This window comes from Pseudoliparis swirei, chromosome 13, assembly GCF_029220125.1.
Source record: "Pseudoliparis swirei isolate HS2019 ecotype Mariana Trench chromosome 13, NWPU_hadal_v1, whole genome shotgun sequence".
NCBI lineage: Eukaryota > Metazoa > Chordata > Actinopteri > Perciformes > Liparidae > Pseudoliparis > Pseudoliparis swirei.
Window position 1 is genome coordinate 18027149 of NC_079400.1, and position 18705 is coordinate 18045853.

The 18705-nt window shown below is 47.8% G+C and overlaps 2 protein-coding genes across 5 annotated transcripts in view; one reads left to right on the forward strand and one right to left on the reverse strand.

The window, feature by feature from the left end:
- Positions 1-18705, reverse strand: part of cpped1 (calcineurin-like phosphoesterase domain containing 1) — a 243295-nt gene that overhangs the window by 50083 nt on the left and 174507 nt on the right. The gene's annotated exons all lie outside the window — the stretch shown is intronic.
- snx29 (sorting nexin 29) overlaps positions 1-18705 on the forward strand; it is a 136510-nt gene that overhangs the window by 6424 nt on the left and 111381 nt on the right. For all 4 annotated transcript variants that reach the window (XR_008833505.1, XR_008833506.1, XM_056429737.1 and 1 more), the window contains exons 7-13: positions 428-688; positions 1522-1936; positions 2465-2577; positions 4615-4711; positions 4826-4902; positions 8680-8743; positions 9292-9420. Coding sequence is in view for 2 of the 4 variants with exons in the window: in XM_056429737.1 (XP_056285712.1) it covers positions 428-688; positions 1522-1936; positions 2465-2577; positions 4615-4711; positions 4826-4902; positions 8680-8743; positions 9292-9420 (1156 nt within the window). In the remaining 2 variants the exon portion in view is untranslated. The remainder of the gene's footprint in view (positions 1-427; positions 689-1521; positions 1937-2464; positions 2578-4614; positions 4712-4825; positions 4903-8679; positions 8744-9291; positions 9421-18705) is intronic.

Here is an 18705-nt window from a genome sequence, read left to right on the forward strand (position 1 = left end):
ACTGTAGCTGTAGGATGTGGGTTTATCAAAGGATCTAAAAAAACCAAGTTTTATCCATCCACACATTGTGTCCTCCGCCTCACTTTCAGCCTCATCAAAATTGCTATGCACTTCACACAAAACGGAGCTGCTCTTGCACTTTTACTTGTTTCCACGACTGGATTTGGTGGGAAAAGCCTGTTAGTGGTGATGACTGAGCTCTCCCTGAACTATTGAGGAGCACTCATTAGCACACATTAAGAATATAAAGCACTGATCTTATGCCAGAGCGTTTCCTCTCTGCTCATACGAGTTCATCTGAGGCTGCCCACTCCGTCCGCGTGCGCCCACAAAAGCTGACGAAGCACTTTGCACGAGTTCAAAAGCTTCATGTGATTTCAACTGATAATCCCATTTCTCGCCCTCTCCTTCTGCCGCCGTTCTTCAGGTCTGAACTCCATCCTGTTCGCCATCAACATCGACAACACCGACCTGAACGGCGGGGCGACGCGGGGCGGGGCCTCCTCGGTGTCCCACCTCCTCAAGGAGTCCACGCTGGGCATCGGCAGCCTGTGGAAGGAGTCGACTCAGGGGGTCAGCAGCCTGCTGCGGGAGATCAGCACCGCCACGGCCGCGGTGCCCGGCTTCACCCCCAGAGTGGGCGGGGCCTCCGACCCGCTGCCCGTCCTGCCGCGCAGCAGCTCGGCCGGTAAGGAATTTGTTTGCACGTGAAAAAAAAGAATTGTGATACAATACAGTAGCCATGCAAGAAATAAATCTCAAGGCTTTTCATTTAGTAGTTCTTGTAATTTCTACAATAGCTGCCAAAATCCAAATGTTGCCTACTTTCACTTCTACTTTTTGAGACCATTTCCCTGTCTGAGAAGCTGTTTCTGTTATTTTGTCCACCCTTCCAATACACACGAGTTACACATCATCGTCCTGTGGCGCAGAGGATGGACACGAGCTGTATTCTAGTATAGTATGTATTATAACTTGCTCTATATCTGCTCCTGGAGAAGTATGTGAGGTCACAAACGCATCACAGAACCAGATCATCTGGTTGTTTGATGGTAGAACAAACCTAGTGGCTGCATCTCCAGGCGTCCGCAGCAGAGATGAAATCCAATAACCCTCACTCAGCTGTCAGGTCCGTCCATTCGGGAGAGCGTCTTTTTGTTTCCTGCTCTGTGGGCAGAACAAGCGTTTAAATGTTTAACTCTGTTCCGCCGGGATGAATGTAAATTCTGAGCGGCGGTCCGAAACCCGTCCAGATTACTCTCCGGTCGGAGATGCGCTAATGCACAGCCGGAAGCTTTCTGCTCCTGGAAACGGAAGAGAGCGCCACAGAAAGTGCACTTTGAATGACTTGATTGAACTAAGCTGAAGACGCTGATGTCACCAGGACTAAACGTTGCCGCGGTAAGATTTTGAGGCAGCGAGTCTAGACGGGTGAAAAGTACTGAATTCATTTACGTCTCACTTCATTTAAGGTAGAAATTGACTTTTGTTCACTTCTTTTTTTCTTTTCTCTTTTCCCAGACTCGGGGCTGAGGAAAGAGCGCCGGAGGAGAAAGAAAATCACCAACATCATTTCCTTTGATGACGATCTGGACGGAGGCGCGGAGGATGATGATGAGGAGGAGGGTGAGGAGGACGCCCAGAAGATGGGCGCGATGAGGAAGAGCCACACTGCTCCCGCTCAGAGCGGCGTGGAGGAAGGCGTCGGCCCGTTGGAGCCGGCCTTCTCCGAGTCGCCTGCCCAGAACGGCGTGGCTGAGCCGGGCATCGTCAACTGGGTGGGGTCCCCCCATCCCTCTCCGCCCACTACCCCTCCTCTTCTACCTGACACTACGAGTATAGACAACGAGGAGGAAGAGGAGGAGGAGGAAGAGGAGGAGATGTACAAACCCAGAGCACTAACCCAGGAGGAGGAGAGGAGAAGCAGTTCTGATCAGTAAGTCAGAGAAATTTTCCCCTTTTCAATGTCTTGGACAAACTCCCCTTGGAGGTTGTTCATTGCACGAACGTGAGATCATAAAAGAGATCCAGATTTTAATTAAAATACGCTCGTCTTTTTGTTACATCCTGTTTTTTGTTTTCCGTTATCTAATGATGGGCTGCAGGAGGCGAGTCGTAAGATCCACGCGTCGCTTTCCTCTGGGATAGTTAAGTGTTTTTATTAAAAACAAACAAATGCAGAAACGCAAATAAATATTGGTCTTCATTTTGAACACATGATCACTGATGGCTAGATTCAGTGGGACGGCCATTGTCTCTGGTGTCTGTTGACAAAAGACTTTCAGAAAACTGCTTGGAAATTATCCAAAAAAGACCAATGTAGAACAAAACAGCTGGTGATCTGATATCTGTATATCCCCCTCGGCATTATGGGAGGCGCAGTCTTCTCGATGTTGTTGACTTCCCTAAACTCGACTAGTGGAGTGAAAAGTGGCCGTACCGATTTCTGACACTCTCGTTGCAGGGTGGTGGTCGGCAGCCTGTCCAGCGTGTCCACCTGGAGCTCCCCGCAGGTGATGATCGAACACCGGAGCGCCGACATCCTCATCCCTCTGAACCCCGCGGACTCTCAGCCAGGTACCGGGCTCCTCAAAACACCTGCTGCACAGACCTCATTCAGGGTCCTGCACAGACCTCATTCAGGGTCCTGCACAGACCTCATCCAGAGTCCTGCACAGACCTCATCCAGAGTCCTGCACAGACCTCATCCAGAGTCCTGCACAGACCTCATCCAGAGTCCTGCACAGACCTCATCAGAGTCCTGCACAGACCTCATCCAGAGTCCTGCACAGACCTCATCCAGAGTCCTGCACAGACCTCATCCAGGGTCCTGCACAGACCTCATCCAGAGTCCTGCACAGACCTCATCCAGGGTCCTGCACAGACCTCATCCAGAGTCCTGCACAGACCTCATCCAGGGTCCTGCACAGACCTCATCCAGGGTCCTGCACAGACCTCATCCAGGGTCCTGCACAGACCTCATCCAGAGTCCTGCACAGACCTCATCCAGGGTCCTGCACAGACCTCATCCAGGGTCCTGCACAGACCTCATCCAGAGTCCTGCACAGACCTCATCCAGAGTCCTGCACAGACCTCATCCAGAGTCCTGCACAGACCTCATCCAGAGTCCTGCACAGACCTCATCCAGAGTCCTGCACAGACCTCATCCAGGGTCCTGCACAGACCTCACCCAGAGTCCTGCACAGACCTCATCCAGAGTCCTGCACAGACCTCATCCAGAGTCCTGCACAGACCTCATCCAGAGTCCTGCACAGACCTCATCCAGAGTCCTGCACAGACCTCATCCAGAGTCCTGCACAGACCTCATCCAGAGTCCTGCACAGACCTCATCCAGAGTCCTGCACAGACCTCATCCAGGGTCCTGCACAGACCTCATCCAGGGTCCTGCACAGACCTCATTCAGAGTCCTGCACAGACCTCATTCAGGGTCCTGCACAGACCTCATCCAGGGTCCTGCACAGACCTCATTCAGAGTCCTGCACAGACCTCATTCAGAGTCCTGCACAGACCTCATTCAGAGTCCTGCACAGACCTCATCCAGGGTCCTGCACAGACCTCATTCAGGGTCCTGCACAGACCTCATCCAGGGTCCTGCACAGACCTCATTCAGGGTCCTGCACAGACCTCATTCAGAGTCCTGCACAGACCTCATTCAGAGTCCTGCACAGACCTCATTCAGGGTCCTGCACAGACCTCATTCAGGGTCCTGCACAGACCTCATCCAGAGTCCTGCACAGACCTCATTCAGGGTCCTGCACAGACCTCATTCAGGGTCCTGCACAGACCTCATTCAGGGTCCTGCACAGACCTCATTCAGGGTCCTGCACAGACCTCATTCAGGGTCCTGCACAGACCTCATCCAGGGTCCTGCACAGACCTCATTCAGGGTCCTGCACAGACCTCATTCAGGGTCCTGCACAGACCTCATTCAGGGTCCTGCACAGACCTCATTCAGGGTCCTGCACAGACCTCATTCAGGGTCCTGCACAGACCTCATTCAGTCCTGCACAGACCTCATTCAGGGTCCTGCACAGACCTCATTCAGGGTCCTGCACAGACCTCATTCAGGGTCCTGCACAGACCTCATTCAGGGTCCTGCACAGACCTCATTCAGGGTCCTGCACAGACCTCATCCAGAGTCATGCACATACCTCATTCAGAGTCCTGCACAGACCTCATCCAGAGTCCTGCACAGACCTCATCCAGAGTCCTGCACAGACCTCATCTAGAGTCCTGCGCCTTCAATGAAGAACATACCTCTGCTCCCAGATCAGTTTATTATTTCCTGATTGCTACTTAGCCGACACCGCCACACTGATCCTCAGTTTACATTTCCTACTTGCACTGCACACAATTATTTTACATTGCATACATAAAAAAAATATAAATATGAATATATATATCAAGAAGTTTGATTTAATTTGCACGGTGGCAGCTCTAAGAGCATTTTAAGACTCTGTTGTTGGCTTGACTGTTTTTACTGCTGACGTCGAGCTGCTGCTGCTGATGATGATCCTGCAGTTTAGGGATTAGATGTCTCTAAGACTTCCTCCGCCCGTCTTTACCTCCACTTTCACTCCTGTCTGGTTTCAGTGAACTCTGTGGAGGACGCGGCCGCATTTCCTGCCCGGTGCGACTCAACCGGACCGGTGGGAAACCGCGAGAGCAGCAGGTCCCCGCTGACGTTGAAGTAAGACGTCGGGCCGAGCTGCTCGGGGAAACTCCCCCATCGGGTTTAGTAACGGGACTCAACGAGCTCGTCTCTTCTCTCTTTAAAAAACACAAACTGTGCGATGTGTTGCAGCGCGGAGTCCAGTCCACGGTCCGGCCCGCTCTCCAGTGTGCCGCCAACATCTGGTCTGCCGGAGTCCATGACCGAGGGTGAGTGTTCCTCCCCCTCTCTCCTGCTCCGCTCGTCTGGTCGATCCTCAAACCGGTGTTGTGGAGTGAATCATCATCTCATGCCACGAGAGAATCATTGTGAATCATCATTTAAGTGTCTCTGTGCAGGACGGGATTACATTAAATAAAATACAAACAAACAAAGAAACAATTAGTGATTTTGCTTCTGATAAAAACAAAAAGATCTGCCAACGGAACAAGTGAAAATCTGATTGTTAAAATGCAATATTATTTATTTAAAAAGAGAAATGCTCTCAACTTTATTATTTTTCCATTTAAGAACTTCAATATGCATTGTTTTGAAAAATAATACATCTCACTGAAATGTTACTTGTTCGGTGATTTATATCAAATGTTATTTATATTCATCTTTTTTGATTATTAATTTGCAATGAAGATTATATGAGCAAACAACGTGGATTTCAGTTCTTAACGGCTGGGGTGCAATTTCCAAACGAATACATTAGCATCACCAACTCCTTCTGGAATGTACTCTGATATATCCCTACATCTGATGAAGCCCTATATCTCTGATATAGCTCTATACCGCTGATGCATCCCTACATCTCTGATGCATCCCTGAATGTCTGCGTCGGGCACCGAGGAGGAATTTAATCAAACATGAACAAAAATCCCAACCGTTGAGTCGCCGGTTCCTCTCGAGCTTTCTCCAGAAGACGATCTAATCTTCGGAGTGTATTCCCGTGTGTCGACGGTGAACCCTGTGGAAAACCCCGACACGTCGTTTATCTGGAGATTTCACCCAGCAGCTGTCGTCTGTAGCAAATCAAATCTTTTTCTCGTGTGGTTGAGTGAATCTAATTGCGCCGAGTGAAACGTCCACGAAGGAAGACGATCCACCAGATGGCGCTGTTGGTCCAGTGTACGCACACGCTGTGGTCCGTCTGCTCCCCTCAAAGGGTTAGAATAGAATATACACTTTTATTTATCCCCAAGGGGAAATTAGTTCTCTGCATTTAACCCATCCTTAGTTATTAAGGAGCAGTGGGCTGCGGTGAAGCGCCCGGGAAGCAACTGGGGGTTCAGTGCCTTGCTCAAGGACACTTCGACTTGCAACTAATGGGGAGAGCGGATCAATCACCAACCCCGCGTTGCAGGAGGGCCTTCCCCCTACACCCAGAGAACTAAAAGAGGTGACCAGTCAGAGCGTGTGCGTGCGCTGTGCTGTTGTGTGTAGCAGCCATGCAGCAGCAGATGTGGATTAAACAAACACCACGATGAGCACTTTATTGTGTGCCTATTGTGCACACAGTGTGTGTGTGTTATGTCAAATATCATCAATCACTGCATTGCTTTTATGTGTGTGTGTGTCTGTGTGTCTGTGTGTCTGTGTGTGTGTGCGACAGAGACAGGGGAGGAAGGATGTTGTCTCAGGGATGGCCAGTCCAGAGGAGGTCACGGGGTCACGGAAAGCTCTAAACATAATCTAAACCTCTCCGTTGTTCATGTGGAAAAAAACTGTCTCTGTGATCCGAGGAGGACTGACAACTGTTGACTGATGATGTCATAGCAATGCCATGAGTGTTATCTCCGCTTGGGATCGAAACCCCTCCCCTTTGGGGATTTTAATTCATGACACCTTGGCTGGTTAGTTCTTGAACATAAAATAAATAAATAATTGTGCATAAGCAATCCTCGATGGCTTGTTTAGTCATAAGTTACAATGAGCAGTTGATTGTGCAAAGAGAGTAACGAGACCTTCTATGAATAGGACAGTTTGCAATATATCATTAAAATGAGCTTCGGAATAGTAAAACCGTTAATAGCAGTGTTTGCCATTTTTCTGATTAAGGCTTTGTGTGTGTGTGTGTGTTTTTTTCTTCTGGCCTGACAGTGTGTGAGGCCAAGAGGTCCATTGATTGAAGAGTATGGAGTCTATAATTCACAAGACACCTCGATTACATGGCCTAGCTCTCTGCTAATGCATCCGTTATTGGAACAATTGAGCAAGAGTGTATAGGTTCTGGTGGGGGCACACACACACACACACACACACACACACACAACATCTGGCTCCACTGAAGTCCCTAATGGCTCGCCTGTGGCACCTGCTGTGAACGTGTAGTCAGACTTAAGGTCACATTTATTTCTGGCCTGCCGATGTGGAGAATGGAGCTGTGGACATAATAGAATTCCTCTTTTCTCCCCTGCTCTCTGTTGTGCCCTTCATCACGCTCCTCTTCCTCTCTTTCTCTCCCCCCCCCTCCTCCTCCTCCCACCACCACCAGAACAAGGCTCATAGCTCAGGGCTGGAAGAGACCTACTTGTGTCTGGGGCTACATCGACACCCTACATTAGTTAGTGTGTGTGTGTGTGTGTGTGTTGCAAAGTGCAGGGTAGATTAACTCCTTGTCTCATGGTTGTTATTTTTGGAAGTCCTGGTAGCAGCCTAGTTAGGGGGCTTCGAAACCTTCATGTGCACCTCCTGGCGTAACTATGGCGATGAGTCACTGTATACCGCCACCCAGCCCGCCCCAAATCTGTCCTGTACATCGCCGTGGAGATTAACATCAGCCGGCAGCGGACCGCGAGCAGAGTTCTGGCCGCGGCAGCCGAAGTTAAACCGGAAAGGATGCCGACGCCCTCAGAAGTGTCTCTTTGATGTTTACTTTAAATTTGACACGCTTCCGTCGCAAAAAATGTAACGATCTATTAATATCTCGTATCTAAATTACCTTTGCGTAATACTCAGTTTCACTGAATGGACTTTGAACGCATCGTGCTGCCGCAATGTAACCTCCATAATAGCGAGGGGCCAACCACAGGTGGGCGGTACGAGTTTGCTCATGGGATCGCGGGAAGCCTTTTCTCCGATACCGGTGTCGGTAAATGACCTTTTTAAAAATGTCCCCCGACCCGGTGATGCATATCAACATCTACTCGACGGAGGGCGACTTTCCACAGTCAGTTTCCAGAGGAGCCGATCGTAAAGGACTCTGGGGTCACGTGACTTGACCTTTTCTAAGCGTGACATTTGGTGCACGTGTTCATGTCCCCCTTCATAATACGTTGTCAAATTGTAATTTTGTAATCAAACCGCCGCTGCCGTTCTTGTGGAAACCTTTCCGCGCTTAACAAAGCGCTCGGCGAAGAAAACGTCATTTTTTTATAATATCGTGTAATCTAAAAAAACTCTGTAAACGGATACGAGCGCTGCACATATTGAGCATCGTCAGCGAAACGTAAGTCAATCTGAAAATGACTGCGCTGTACTTTTGGATCAGAGGTGGGTGACGGTGACAGCCCATAATATGTTATTAAGGGCAAACGTCAGCCAACCCAATAAAATGGCCGCCTCTGAGCCAGGAGGTGATTGGTTCCCTGTGCCGCCGCCAGCTGGAGGATCGCTCCATCAGTTCTTTGTTGTCGTGAGTTTGGATTCATGTTTCATTTTAGTTTAATGCAAATGATAGCCGGTGTTTTTCTCCCATAACGTTTATCTTGTTTGAGTTTCTTCCACGAAAAAGTTTGCTTTACTTTAGCAATAAAAGTGTTCCCCTGTTCTCTGTGAGTGAGACGGATATCAAGGAGCGTGATGGGGAAACAGCAGTTCATCCTAATGATGGAGCAAAAGTGGAGGCATTAAAAAGAGGGGATATTTCTACACTTGAAAACTGGAAAGTATTAGTCTGTGCTTATTACTGTGTGTGTGTGTGTGTGTAGACGTCTGCTTTTGTGTGTGTTTGTGTGTGAGGCGTTTTTACTGGAGGCGTCTCTGTTGTCTTCCATCTGCAGCGGAGCTGCGTCAGGCCATCGTGGCCATGATGAACAGGAAGGACGAGCTGGAGGAACAAAACACGTACGTCTGGATATGCACACACACACACACATGCACACACACACACACACACACACACACACTGGAGAGAGACATCAACTGACCTTTCTGTACAGTTTTGGCAGCTTGTTTTGATTTCATCCTGAGACAAGAGTTTTCTTCCTGTGTGTGTGTGTCTGTCGGCCTTCTTCAGGGGCATCCGACTGTTGTTGTTGTTGTTTTGAGGATTAAGCCAACAGAGACTATTGGGATTCATGCAATTTAACAGCTAGCTTTAAAAAAAGATTTCAAAGCACAGTTCAATAAGTCTATCGCAATGACTAAAACAACACATAAACAACACATAAACAACACGTACACAACACATACACAACACTGTTTATGTGTTTTGGTCATACGCAGTATGCTTGTACACCTTTGCGATGGATCATAAATTCATGCCAGCTGCTGATTTAAGTGTTTTTTGTATCGGAAGCCGAGTGCGACTGCAATTAAAGAAGCTTAATAATGTTTATCCAGAGCGTCAACATTGAGTCTAAATGTGGAAGATGCTCGATCCGCTCCGACAGGTCTCTGCGCAGCCTGCTGGACGGGGAGATGGAGCACTCGGCCGGCCTGAGGCAGGACTCCGACTCGCTGAAGAGGAAGCTGGCCGAGCTGGAGGAGAGGCACTCGGCCAAGGTCCAGACCCTGGCCAGGTGAGACGCCATGAAGTCATCAGCTATAATGCGTCATCCCAGAAGCCCAAATCATCCCCTCTGCTTCCCGATTGTCACGATTTTCCGCTTTTTCTTTATTTACCGTAAACTAACCTTCTATATTTTTAATTGTTCAAATGCATTTGAGAATGTCCCCGTGGCGCTCTAGTCTGGATTGCTAATTTCTGCCATCGTACAGACGGAATGGTTGATTGTTTTTTCAATATAATATTCAGCAAAACCGATGAATACCGACAACAAGACCGCTTTTTGAATAACAAATCCAGAGAAAATCAATCTCTGAATACGTTGCTTAACTGTTGACGATGGTGTGATTGCCTCATTGGCATTGAAGTCATCCGCCTCCTGCACACACATGACGCTGTAAGACATCTGAGGAGACCTTTTCCTGAGCTGCAGTTTGGTGAGCGTCTGTCTTCTGCCTCTAGGAACTGAAAGCAAAATGTTTCCAGCCGGTAAACGTCGTGTAAAAGCTGTAAGACCTTCTTGTCTAGTGATTTTAAAGCTGCTGATTGTGCCTTTTTAAATTTGTTTTTACCACACTAGTTTCACATCACAAGCTCAGGTGTTGGAATCTATATCCAAGATGAAAAAGTACGAGAGGTCGAATGCCGGGAGAACTTTGACCCTGTCGTGGAGCGCTACATTTCCTCCGGTCAATCGCACATGAACACACTTTCATCCCAATAAGCCACCGCCTGCCGCTTCCCTGAAAACGAGTCCGGTCACCTCCGCCTCTTCTCGATCGATCGCCCGTAGGCCAGAAGTCATCCGCCGAGCCCCGAGCCCTTTTTTAAAATGGAGGATTGCTCATCTCTCGGCAGCCGAAACGGAACCGACCGGCAGGTTTGCGTTCAGAGAGCGGCCGCCGGCGAGGATTGATCCAGGGACTCGTGTGTGTGTGTGTGTGTGTGTGTGTGTGTGTGTGTGTGTGTGTGTGTGTGTGTGTGTGTGTGTGTGTGTGTGTGTGTGTGTGTGTGTGTGTGTGTGTGTGTGTGTGTGTGTGTGTGTGTGTGTGTGTGTGTGTGTGTGTGTGTGTGTGTGTGTGTGTGTGTGTGTGGAGGAGGAGGATGAGCGAGCCGCCGTAGATAGCCTTCGTCTGACGTCGACTCCGGCAGAGGGTAGTGGGCTCAAAGGATCCCGCTGCTCACTTACTCAGATGTACAGCAGGACCCTTACTCACTCACACGGGCGGCCACATATATATAGAACGTGGAAATGTAACGCGGTGACGCACCGCGGCGCACATGCTCACCCCCGGCTCCCACCGGGCTGCAGGGACGAGCCTCGTGTGTGTGTGCAAACCGCCTGCAGAGGAAAGGCAAATATCAGTGTTAATGCCTTCATAATATACAGAATTAATATACAGTATTAAACCGGCCTGTGGTAAAATGACAATGATGGCTCTTTGCAAAACATTCCAGCTATAAGGAATTTTCTTGTGAACTTTAAATATAGCAAAACATGCAGCATCACCTGGTCAGATTTTTTAAAATAAGTTTGTGATTACGCGTGGCACAAACCTAACGCGTTTAATATTACGCAGACCACCAATGAAGTTTGAGTTGAGAAAGATAATCACAATTTGAAGGCAACGTTGTTACGAGTGGGTCTCAGTCCTGTTTGCATACTTTTGCATAATATGTACAAGACACACAAACAAACACACACAGGCGTTTTGATAAAAATCGTGCAGCCCTACCTTCGGTTAAAATATGTTTATGATTACTAACATATTTCTGTCCTCTCAGAATCATAAACATACAGCGCGGTTTTTATTTTGTTACTATCACTGCTAATTTATAACTGACATTTATTTTTTTTAACTGGCTTTCTACAATAGATCTCAAAACACACGTTCAGTTTCGGGGAAATTAAATAGTCTCGTCCCCCTTTATTTAGACGTCAGTTGGCAGAGCAGGAAGCAGGCCTCTGGCAGCAGGAAGTCGGGAGCGCGGCCAGTCGAGTGGGCTCGATCGGGGAAGTGGTTCCTCGTCACCGTGGGAGGGGGCGGGCGGTGGGACCGAGCAGATGCCTTTTCCCTAGAGAGGGAGAGAGGGCGGCTCTGAAGTTGTTGGGAGTGTTTTAGGCTCGCTGTTTTCTTTCTTCGGGAAGTGGATTCATGTCACCGGGCCGTGATGGATGTGTGTATGTGAGTTCATAGAGCTCCGAGCATATTGAGTCTTTTTGGAAGTGTGACACGAGAGCGAATGCTTTTTAATTATTATTTTTTCCTGCAGTGAATTGCACTCGGGAGAGTTTGACTCTGAAGGCACACTTTGTGCCTCTCGTTTACTCTTTTCAAAATGCCTGAAGAACAGCCCTTTTATCTGTGTTTATTGCACATTAAGACGACTGCACAGTACAGGGTTGATGAGAGAGAGAGAGAAGAATCACCCCGAGGCTTCTCTCAACTTAAGTAATTACTTGGTATATTTTAAATGTAAGCTCCCCTCCTGAGATACTTTTTTCTTTGCGCCTTCCTCTCTCAGTATTTTCTTTCGTTCTTAAACACCCGTACAAACTTTGCTGACTTTCCCCCTTTCACACAAAATATTTACAATGTCTTTTATCTCGCAAACTCTGTAACAATTTCTTTAAATACGTCTCTGAGGCACAGCGTCTTTCTTTCTCTCGTTGTTTCCTTTGCACACGAACGCTCTTCTTGATCTCCCCTTGAACTACTTTCCCGCTTCCCCTCTCGCGTTGAGGAAGACGAGACGACTTCAACGTTAACCGCCGTAGTTAACGGGCTTCTCCTCTGAGCAATGCATTTCACCAAAACTATATTCCTGGGTCAGACCATTGCCCTTAATGAGAGTGGGGGGGGTTGTGTCTGGATGCACTTTTAACTGCAGAGATGCTGAGCCAGGACTTGACTTTGGACACACTAATTTAAAACTTTACTGTCCCTTAAGGCAGAGAGCACACTTAAAGTTTCAGATGGCTTCCAAACACTAGGAGCGAAGCAGCAGAACGACTTAATGGATCCCCTCAATTGGAAAGCGTTACCGCAGAGCCAAAAGCTGCAGCTCCTCTCGCTACAGTACTCGGGAAGAAAAGGTTGCACCACGTCGTCACCCCCAGGGGGCGTTGCGGTTTTAGATGCAGTTTGGTGTCTTCTGTCCCGTGAGTCTGAATAACGGTGGTCCGCTGAACTGAGTTTGTAACGATGAACTCGCTGAGAGGCGTTGAAGTCTCGGCCCAAGTGGGTCGTTAATAGCGTACGGCGCTTAAAATGTGTGGAACACCCGTAGTTTACTCACTGGCTCAAATATATGAAGCTACGAATGACATCATCGGGAATGTTTTCCTTTTTTCTGGGGAGAAATTCCGTCACTTGCACATTCAACTGCCAGTAGGATCAATAATATATATATATATATATTTTACATTGACCACATATGTAAATTGATCAGTGCGTTTCCTGGACCGCTAAACAAGTTTTGTATCATTCTCAAATATCTATCCGGATACAAGTCCAGTCCCAGATGTTAGACCGGCATCTGGACCCAGAACCGTGGGGTGTCAAACACAAGGCCCGGGGGCCAAATCCAGCCCGCCACGTCATTGTATGTGGCCCCCGACGGCTTGAAAGACACACAATCTCCTTTTCTTAAAGAAATTTAAGAGAAATAATCTGTGTTTTATTTTTGAAGGTGTCATATGAAATGGATTTATGTTATAATATTTGAGAAATGTTCTTATGTTTCCGTCACTTGCACATAGAAGTTGTGCTGAAACATGAAGGTCATGATAAATAAAATAGGACAGAAGAAGGAAAAACAACTAAATATTTAATATCTAAATTGAGTAGTTTCATCTCTTCTTATGATATTCATGGAGCCTAGGGGATGAATCCTCATGAAATGTCTCGGCGTCTGAGGCGGATTGGAGCGACTGTCTCCTTGAACTGTAGCGCCACCCTGAGGTTGACCTTTGATGTTGGAGGAGTGCCGTCAAAGAGCCACGGGCGAGGCTGCAGACCGGGGTTCCAACTCATGTTCGCCGTGGGCCACATCGGCATCACGGCCCTCAAAGGGTTGTAACTGAACCGTATAAACCACAGGTGTCAAACACAAGGCCCGCGCGCCAAATGCGGCCCGCCACGTCATTTTATGCGGCCCCTGGCAGCTTGAAAGACATACGATCACCTTTATATCCCGTGCTTTTATTTTGAAGGTGACAAATTAAATGGATTTGTGTTATAATATTAGAGAAATGTTCTTGTGTACAATATTTCTACTCTCCAATAATCAAATGCAAAGAGTTCATTAACAATATGTTCGGGAGTAGTTTATACACCGCTTCAGGTACACCGGCCCTTTAAGGCCATGATGCTGATGTGGCCCACGGTGAACATGAGTTTGACGCCCCTGGTATAAACGTATAAACTACAAACTTAGTGTTAAATAACTCTTTGCATTTGATTACTTGAGTGTAGAAACATTGTACATAGCACCATTTCTCAAATATTATAACATAAATCCATTTCATATGAAACCTTCAAAATAAAACACAGGATATTTCTCTTAAATTTCTTTAAGAAAAGGAGATCATGTGTCTTTCAATTTTTGTTATATATATATATATATTATTGATCCTACGGGCAGTTAAATAGACCACCATTTGAAGCACCATGGCGCACATCCGCATTTATTTACTGCGATGGAAACGGAGAGGGCAATAGAGCGGAGACGAGTGGTTTCCATAACGACGGATAAAGTCCTTGATATCGTGGCTTTTTCTTTTGATTGACCACTTCAGTTAAAAACTTTATTCGAAGGAACATTTTTACAGACATTGATGCAACTGCTGGGCCTCTTGAATATATAAATATACTAACATTAGGTCACTAAATAAGACATTTTTGTGACGCTCTGGGCCTTTTGTGTGTGTGTGTGTACCTCCGTCAGTAATGAGCAGAGGAATCAAGGACTTCTGTGTTTGATCTCACGTAAACCGCTGTTAGACCTTCGGAACACACACACACACACACACACACACAGGGTGTGTTTTACACTTCCCTGGTTGTGTTTTATCCGTCTGCTACGAAATTGGATTTGTAAGCCCTACCGAGCAGGTGAGCCCGTTGTTCCCTCACAACCTGCAGTGCACTTGCTTATTTGCATTGTCCCCACTCGGCAAGCAATATCAGCTGACAGCAGCCTATGCACACTTAACCAAAATTTCCCAGAAGGCCGCTTAGATCGTAGATGCGCGTCGTCACGTAGGAGTGATCTAAACCTGCGTCTGGGTTTTGTTTCGTTCGGTCTGCGCCAGCTGATGTCATGATGTTGATGTTGGGGGTTTCTCTCTCGCATGTATGCGAGGAGCCATGACGGAGCGCTATGGGAGTGTAGAAGGTGGTAGAAAGTCCAGGTAAAAGGGTATTTAATAATCAGACCTGACCTATTTATATCAGGATACGCCTGATTACTGATAATTCCCTTTTAATGGGCTTCCAGCCAGTGACCTTTCCCCCTGTTTAAACACTCCTTTTTGTTTTTTCACATCGGGGTTTTCCGCCTAAACTGTTGCAAAGAGCGAGCGCATTGAAAACACTTTAATTGTATCGGATCGATTAAATAATTCAGCAAACTGTTCATTATCAGGTTCTTTCTTACCCGGAAAAAAGCAATGAAAGTGTTTTGTTTGTTCAGAGGATCGTTTCATTCACGGCAACTGAATGACGGGGGGAATAAACGACACTCTGAACAAACGCTGTTGTTCTCCATCAGCGGAGAGAACGGGGAATTCATTTCTTCTGACAGCGTCTGACATTATGTCTGATCCGTGTGTTGTATCGCACTGCAGTGTTGTACACGTACATCTACTCTCATAGAAATGCTAATGAAGGTAATTATATGGACAATAACAGCAAGACTAATTAATTTTGTGTGTGTGTGTGTGTGTGTGTGTGTGTGTGTGTGTGTGTGTGTGTGTGTGTGTGTGTGTGTGTGTGTGTGTGTGTGTGTGTGTGTGTGTGTGTGTGTGTGTGTGTGTGTGTGTGTGTGTGTGTGTGTGTGCGTGTGCGTGTGCGTGTGCGTGCCTTTGGGATCCTCTGATGCGTACGGCGTGACGCATAAAGCCTCGTAGCTCTGGTTTTGGTCCCCACCAACCCCCTGAGGGATATATCTGTCTCTTTAGCCCAGTGGTCCCCATGTGGCCCCCTGAACAATATCAGAGACGCGTTCCGATTTATTATTTTTTTCACCTGGCCCGCTGCCGTTGAGATTTCAGTGAGACGCGGAGAAAATGTGAAGTGGTGCTCTTCACAATAGAACATCTTTGATGGGACGTGTCGCGTCTCGGCCAATCAGCGTTCAGATGTCCACAGCGTTTGGGAAGTTAGGTTAGCTTGAATGTTAGTCCGCTACATCTGCTGCTGTCACGCTGCACGGTGTAGCGATACTAACAAAGTACCCGTACGTTAAACACGATGTGATTTAGCATATTTTTAGTATCGATACTTCATTAATAGAGTCATCAGAGCGCACGCGCTGCTCCGATTTGGGGACCCCTGCTTTAGCCGCTCACGGCTTCGCTATCTGCATCATGAATTTGTCCGTCTACCGTTTGCTGCTACCGTTGTGGCTCAAACGGGCAGCTAACATTTAGGCTGTATTCCACCGAGTCTGTCCTTCCCTTTCCTCAACATGCAGTTACTGATATGATGGGTGAAACCACATGACCAAGTTCATGACTTTATATAATCAGATTATTATCCGGTATGCTCTGTGATCTGTTTTATATACGTAAAAACTCAAAGATAATGTTTCACGATCATAAGCATTGCTCTAGGTTTGCGAGTAAAACAGAAGACGAGGGACACAGGACTTCACGGATGGATACACTCTGTGTATTAAAGGCTTCTTCGTTGGTATGTAGGCCAGTTGGTAGTTTTGGGTCTTGCTCGCGTCGTCCTCTCTCATGAATGACTTATTTCCCAGACCTTCATGGAGCTCTTCAGCACGAGCGTCAAAGTGGAGCTTTTGTGAGATTCCTTGTGGCGTCTGACGTGACGTCATCTGAAGACTGAACGCAGACAAAAGAGCTGAAGTGATGGCGCTATAAATAGGAAGTATAATAATAAACGTACTTTTCATTCACCTGGGCGTCAGGCATCGGTGACACTTCCCCGTTCCCGCCGGCCGGAGGAGCAACAGACACGAGACCCGGCGTCGGTACAAACCGACGTGGGAACGTTCTCACCTCTAATTGGTTCGGTTCCCATAATGCCGCCGGCTCCTCGGAGGGAGCTTCGTCACGTGGATTTCGGGGCACGGTCTCCAGGCAGGTGCCCTCCTTTTGTTGTTGGGCAATGAGGGGCTGATGAGCAGGGCGCCGAAAATCAGGCGTGGAGAATGCCGGGCGGCGGAGCGAGACAAAGGCTGTTAAATCTAAGTGCCAAGGGCACAAAGGCTCACGCCAACTCTGATTGATTTCCTCCCCAAAGTCCACGATGTCCAACCGCTTACGGCTTGTAACGAGACGGCCTCCTTCTCTCGCTCCGGCTCTGTGTGTGCGCCCTCGACTGCAGTCCAACACACACACACACACACACACACACCACCACTGCTCTGAGCGATGCTAATGCCGGCCTGCAGGTTAACTGAGGCGTGACTCTGACCATTAACCGCCGTCTTCCACCCAAACAGTGTCTTTCATCTCCTGTGGCTGGATAACATTCATAAGTGCTGTTGAAATGCAGAACGCTGACGGTCATTCTGTTCTGTCTTCACATTCACACCGAGGCAGACGGAGAAGGAGACTTGTTGTGGCGACCTTTTGCCTGGGCTCCTCGCCGCCTGCAGATTTAGATGTGAACGTTATAAGTCGGTGCGGTGGCGATACGGAGAATGTACCGTCGCTCAATGTTTATCCAAGGAGGATCACGATCCACGATCTGAACCCAAACTATTGTAATGTTGGCGTTTCAACAGTGCAACAGCACAACATCGTGGAATATGCCTTCTACCAACTATTCATACACTCTGTCATATTCATTGAATGTGTTTTAACTCTAAATCTGTCCTTCTGGTCACATTACATCTATTGTTCTGTCCATCCTGGAGAGGGATCCTCCTCTGTTCTCTCCTGAAGGTTTCTTCCCTTTTTCCCCCCTGAAGGGTTATTTGGGAGTTTTTCCTGGTCCGATGTGAGGTCAAAGGTCAGGGATGTCTATGTGTACAGATTGTAAAGCACTCCGAGACTAATTTGTGAAATTGGGCTATACAAATAAACTGAACTGAATTGAATTGAACATCCTCTGGGATGGTTCTGCACGACAACTCAGCGCCTGGCTGCAGGAACGCGCTCGCCGTTGAGCCTCAGGAGCGTTGTCGAGCGTTGATGTCTCGCAGCGGGTCGTTCCAAATGTGTCGGAGGGGGTCAGGACCCGTCTAGTAGGTCAAGCCTCCCCTCCGATCTAAGACAACCGCTCCCTCTCATCGGTGCTTTTTTAAAATTGTGGTTGCCGTTCACGGCTTAACGACCAAATTCTAGATTTGTGCATGAGGGCGTCGCCATCTTTCTCTAAAGGGAAAAGGTTTTTCCCGAACTGTCGCCACACAAAAAGTTGGACGCACGCCGTCTCCAATACGCTGGATGCTGAGCTGAGGCGCCTCAGATGAAGCTCCACCCAAAAAGTGTTCAAACAGTAGCGATTGCAAACCACCAAAGTACCTGCATTGGACCTCATTCTTGATATTTACATGCATAAACATTCGTAGTAACACATTGCCTTCCCCAAACATCAGTATCTTGGTAACCGATCTGGGCCTGCATGGAGACCTTCCTCTTACACTCACTGTGTGACCTTTTACCTAGTTTTTTTTGGGGGGGGGGGCGGGGGTTCTCCGTTTTTTGGCGGCAAATCCACCATCAACCAACTCGCTGGACCCGCAGGTCCACTCTGCACGCCGTTGAGATGTGGAAGACGTGTGTGTGCGCTCGCCGTGTGATAAGCCCTGAAGAGATGCATAATTCCAGTTTAATATGTTCCTACTTTGCTTCCCGTTTGGATTTTCATGCTAAAAAAAGAGTTCTCGTTACTTGAAGCTTCTATTCATAGTTTCCATACGTCGGTCCAGCAGCCGCCGATGATCTGACCCTCGATGCGCGTCTAGTGCCGTTCGAACCGGACTCTCTGCCTCGTGTGTCGATTAGTCATCACGGCTTCCTGTGGACATCGAGCGTGATGACCGGCCTGACGCTTCCCGGGTTTTAAAAAGCTCGCTCTGACCACCTGGACTTTATTTC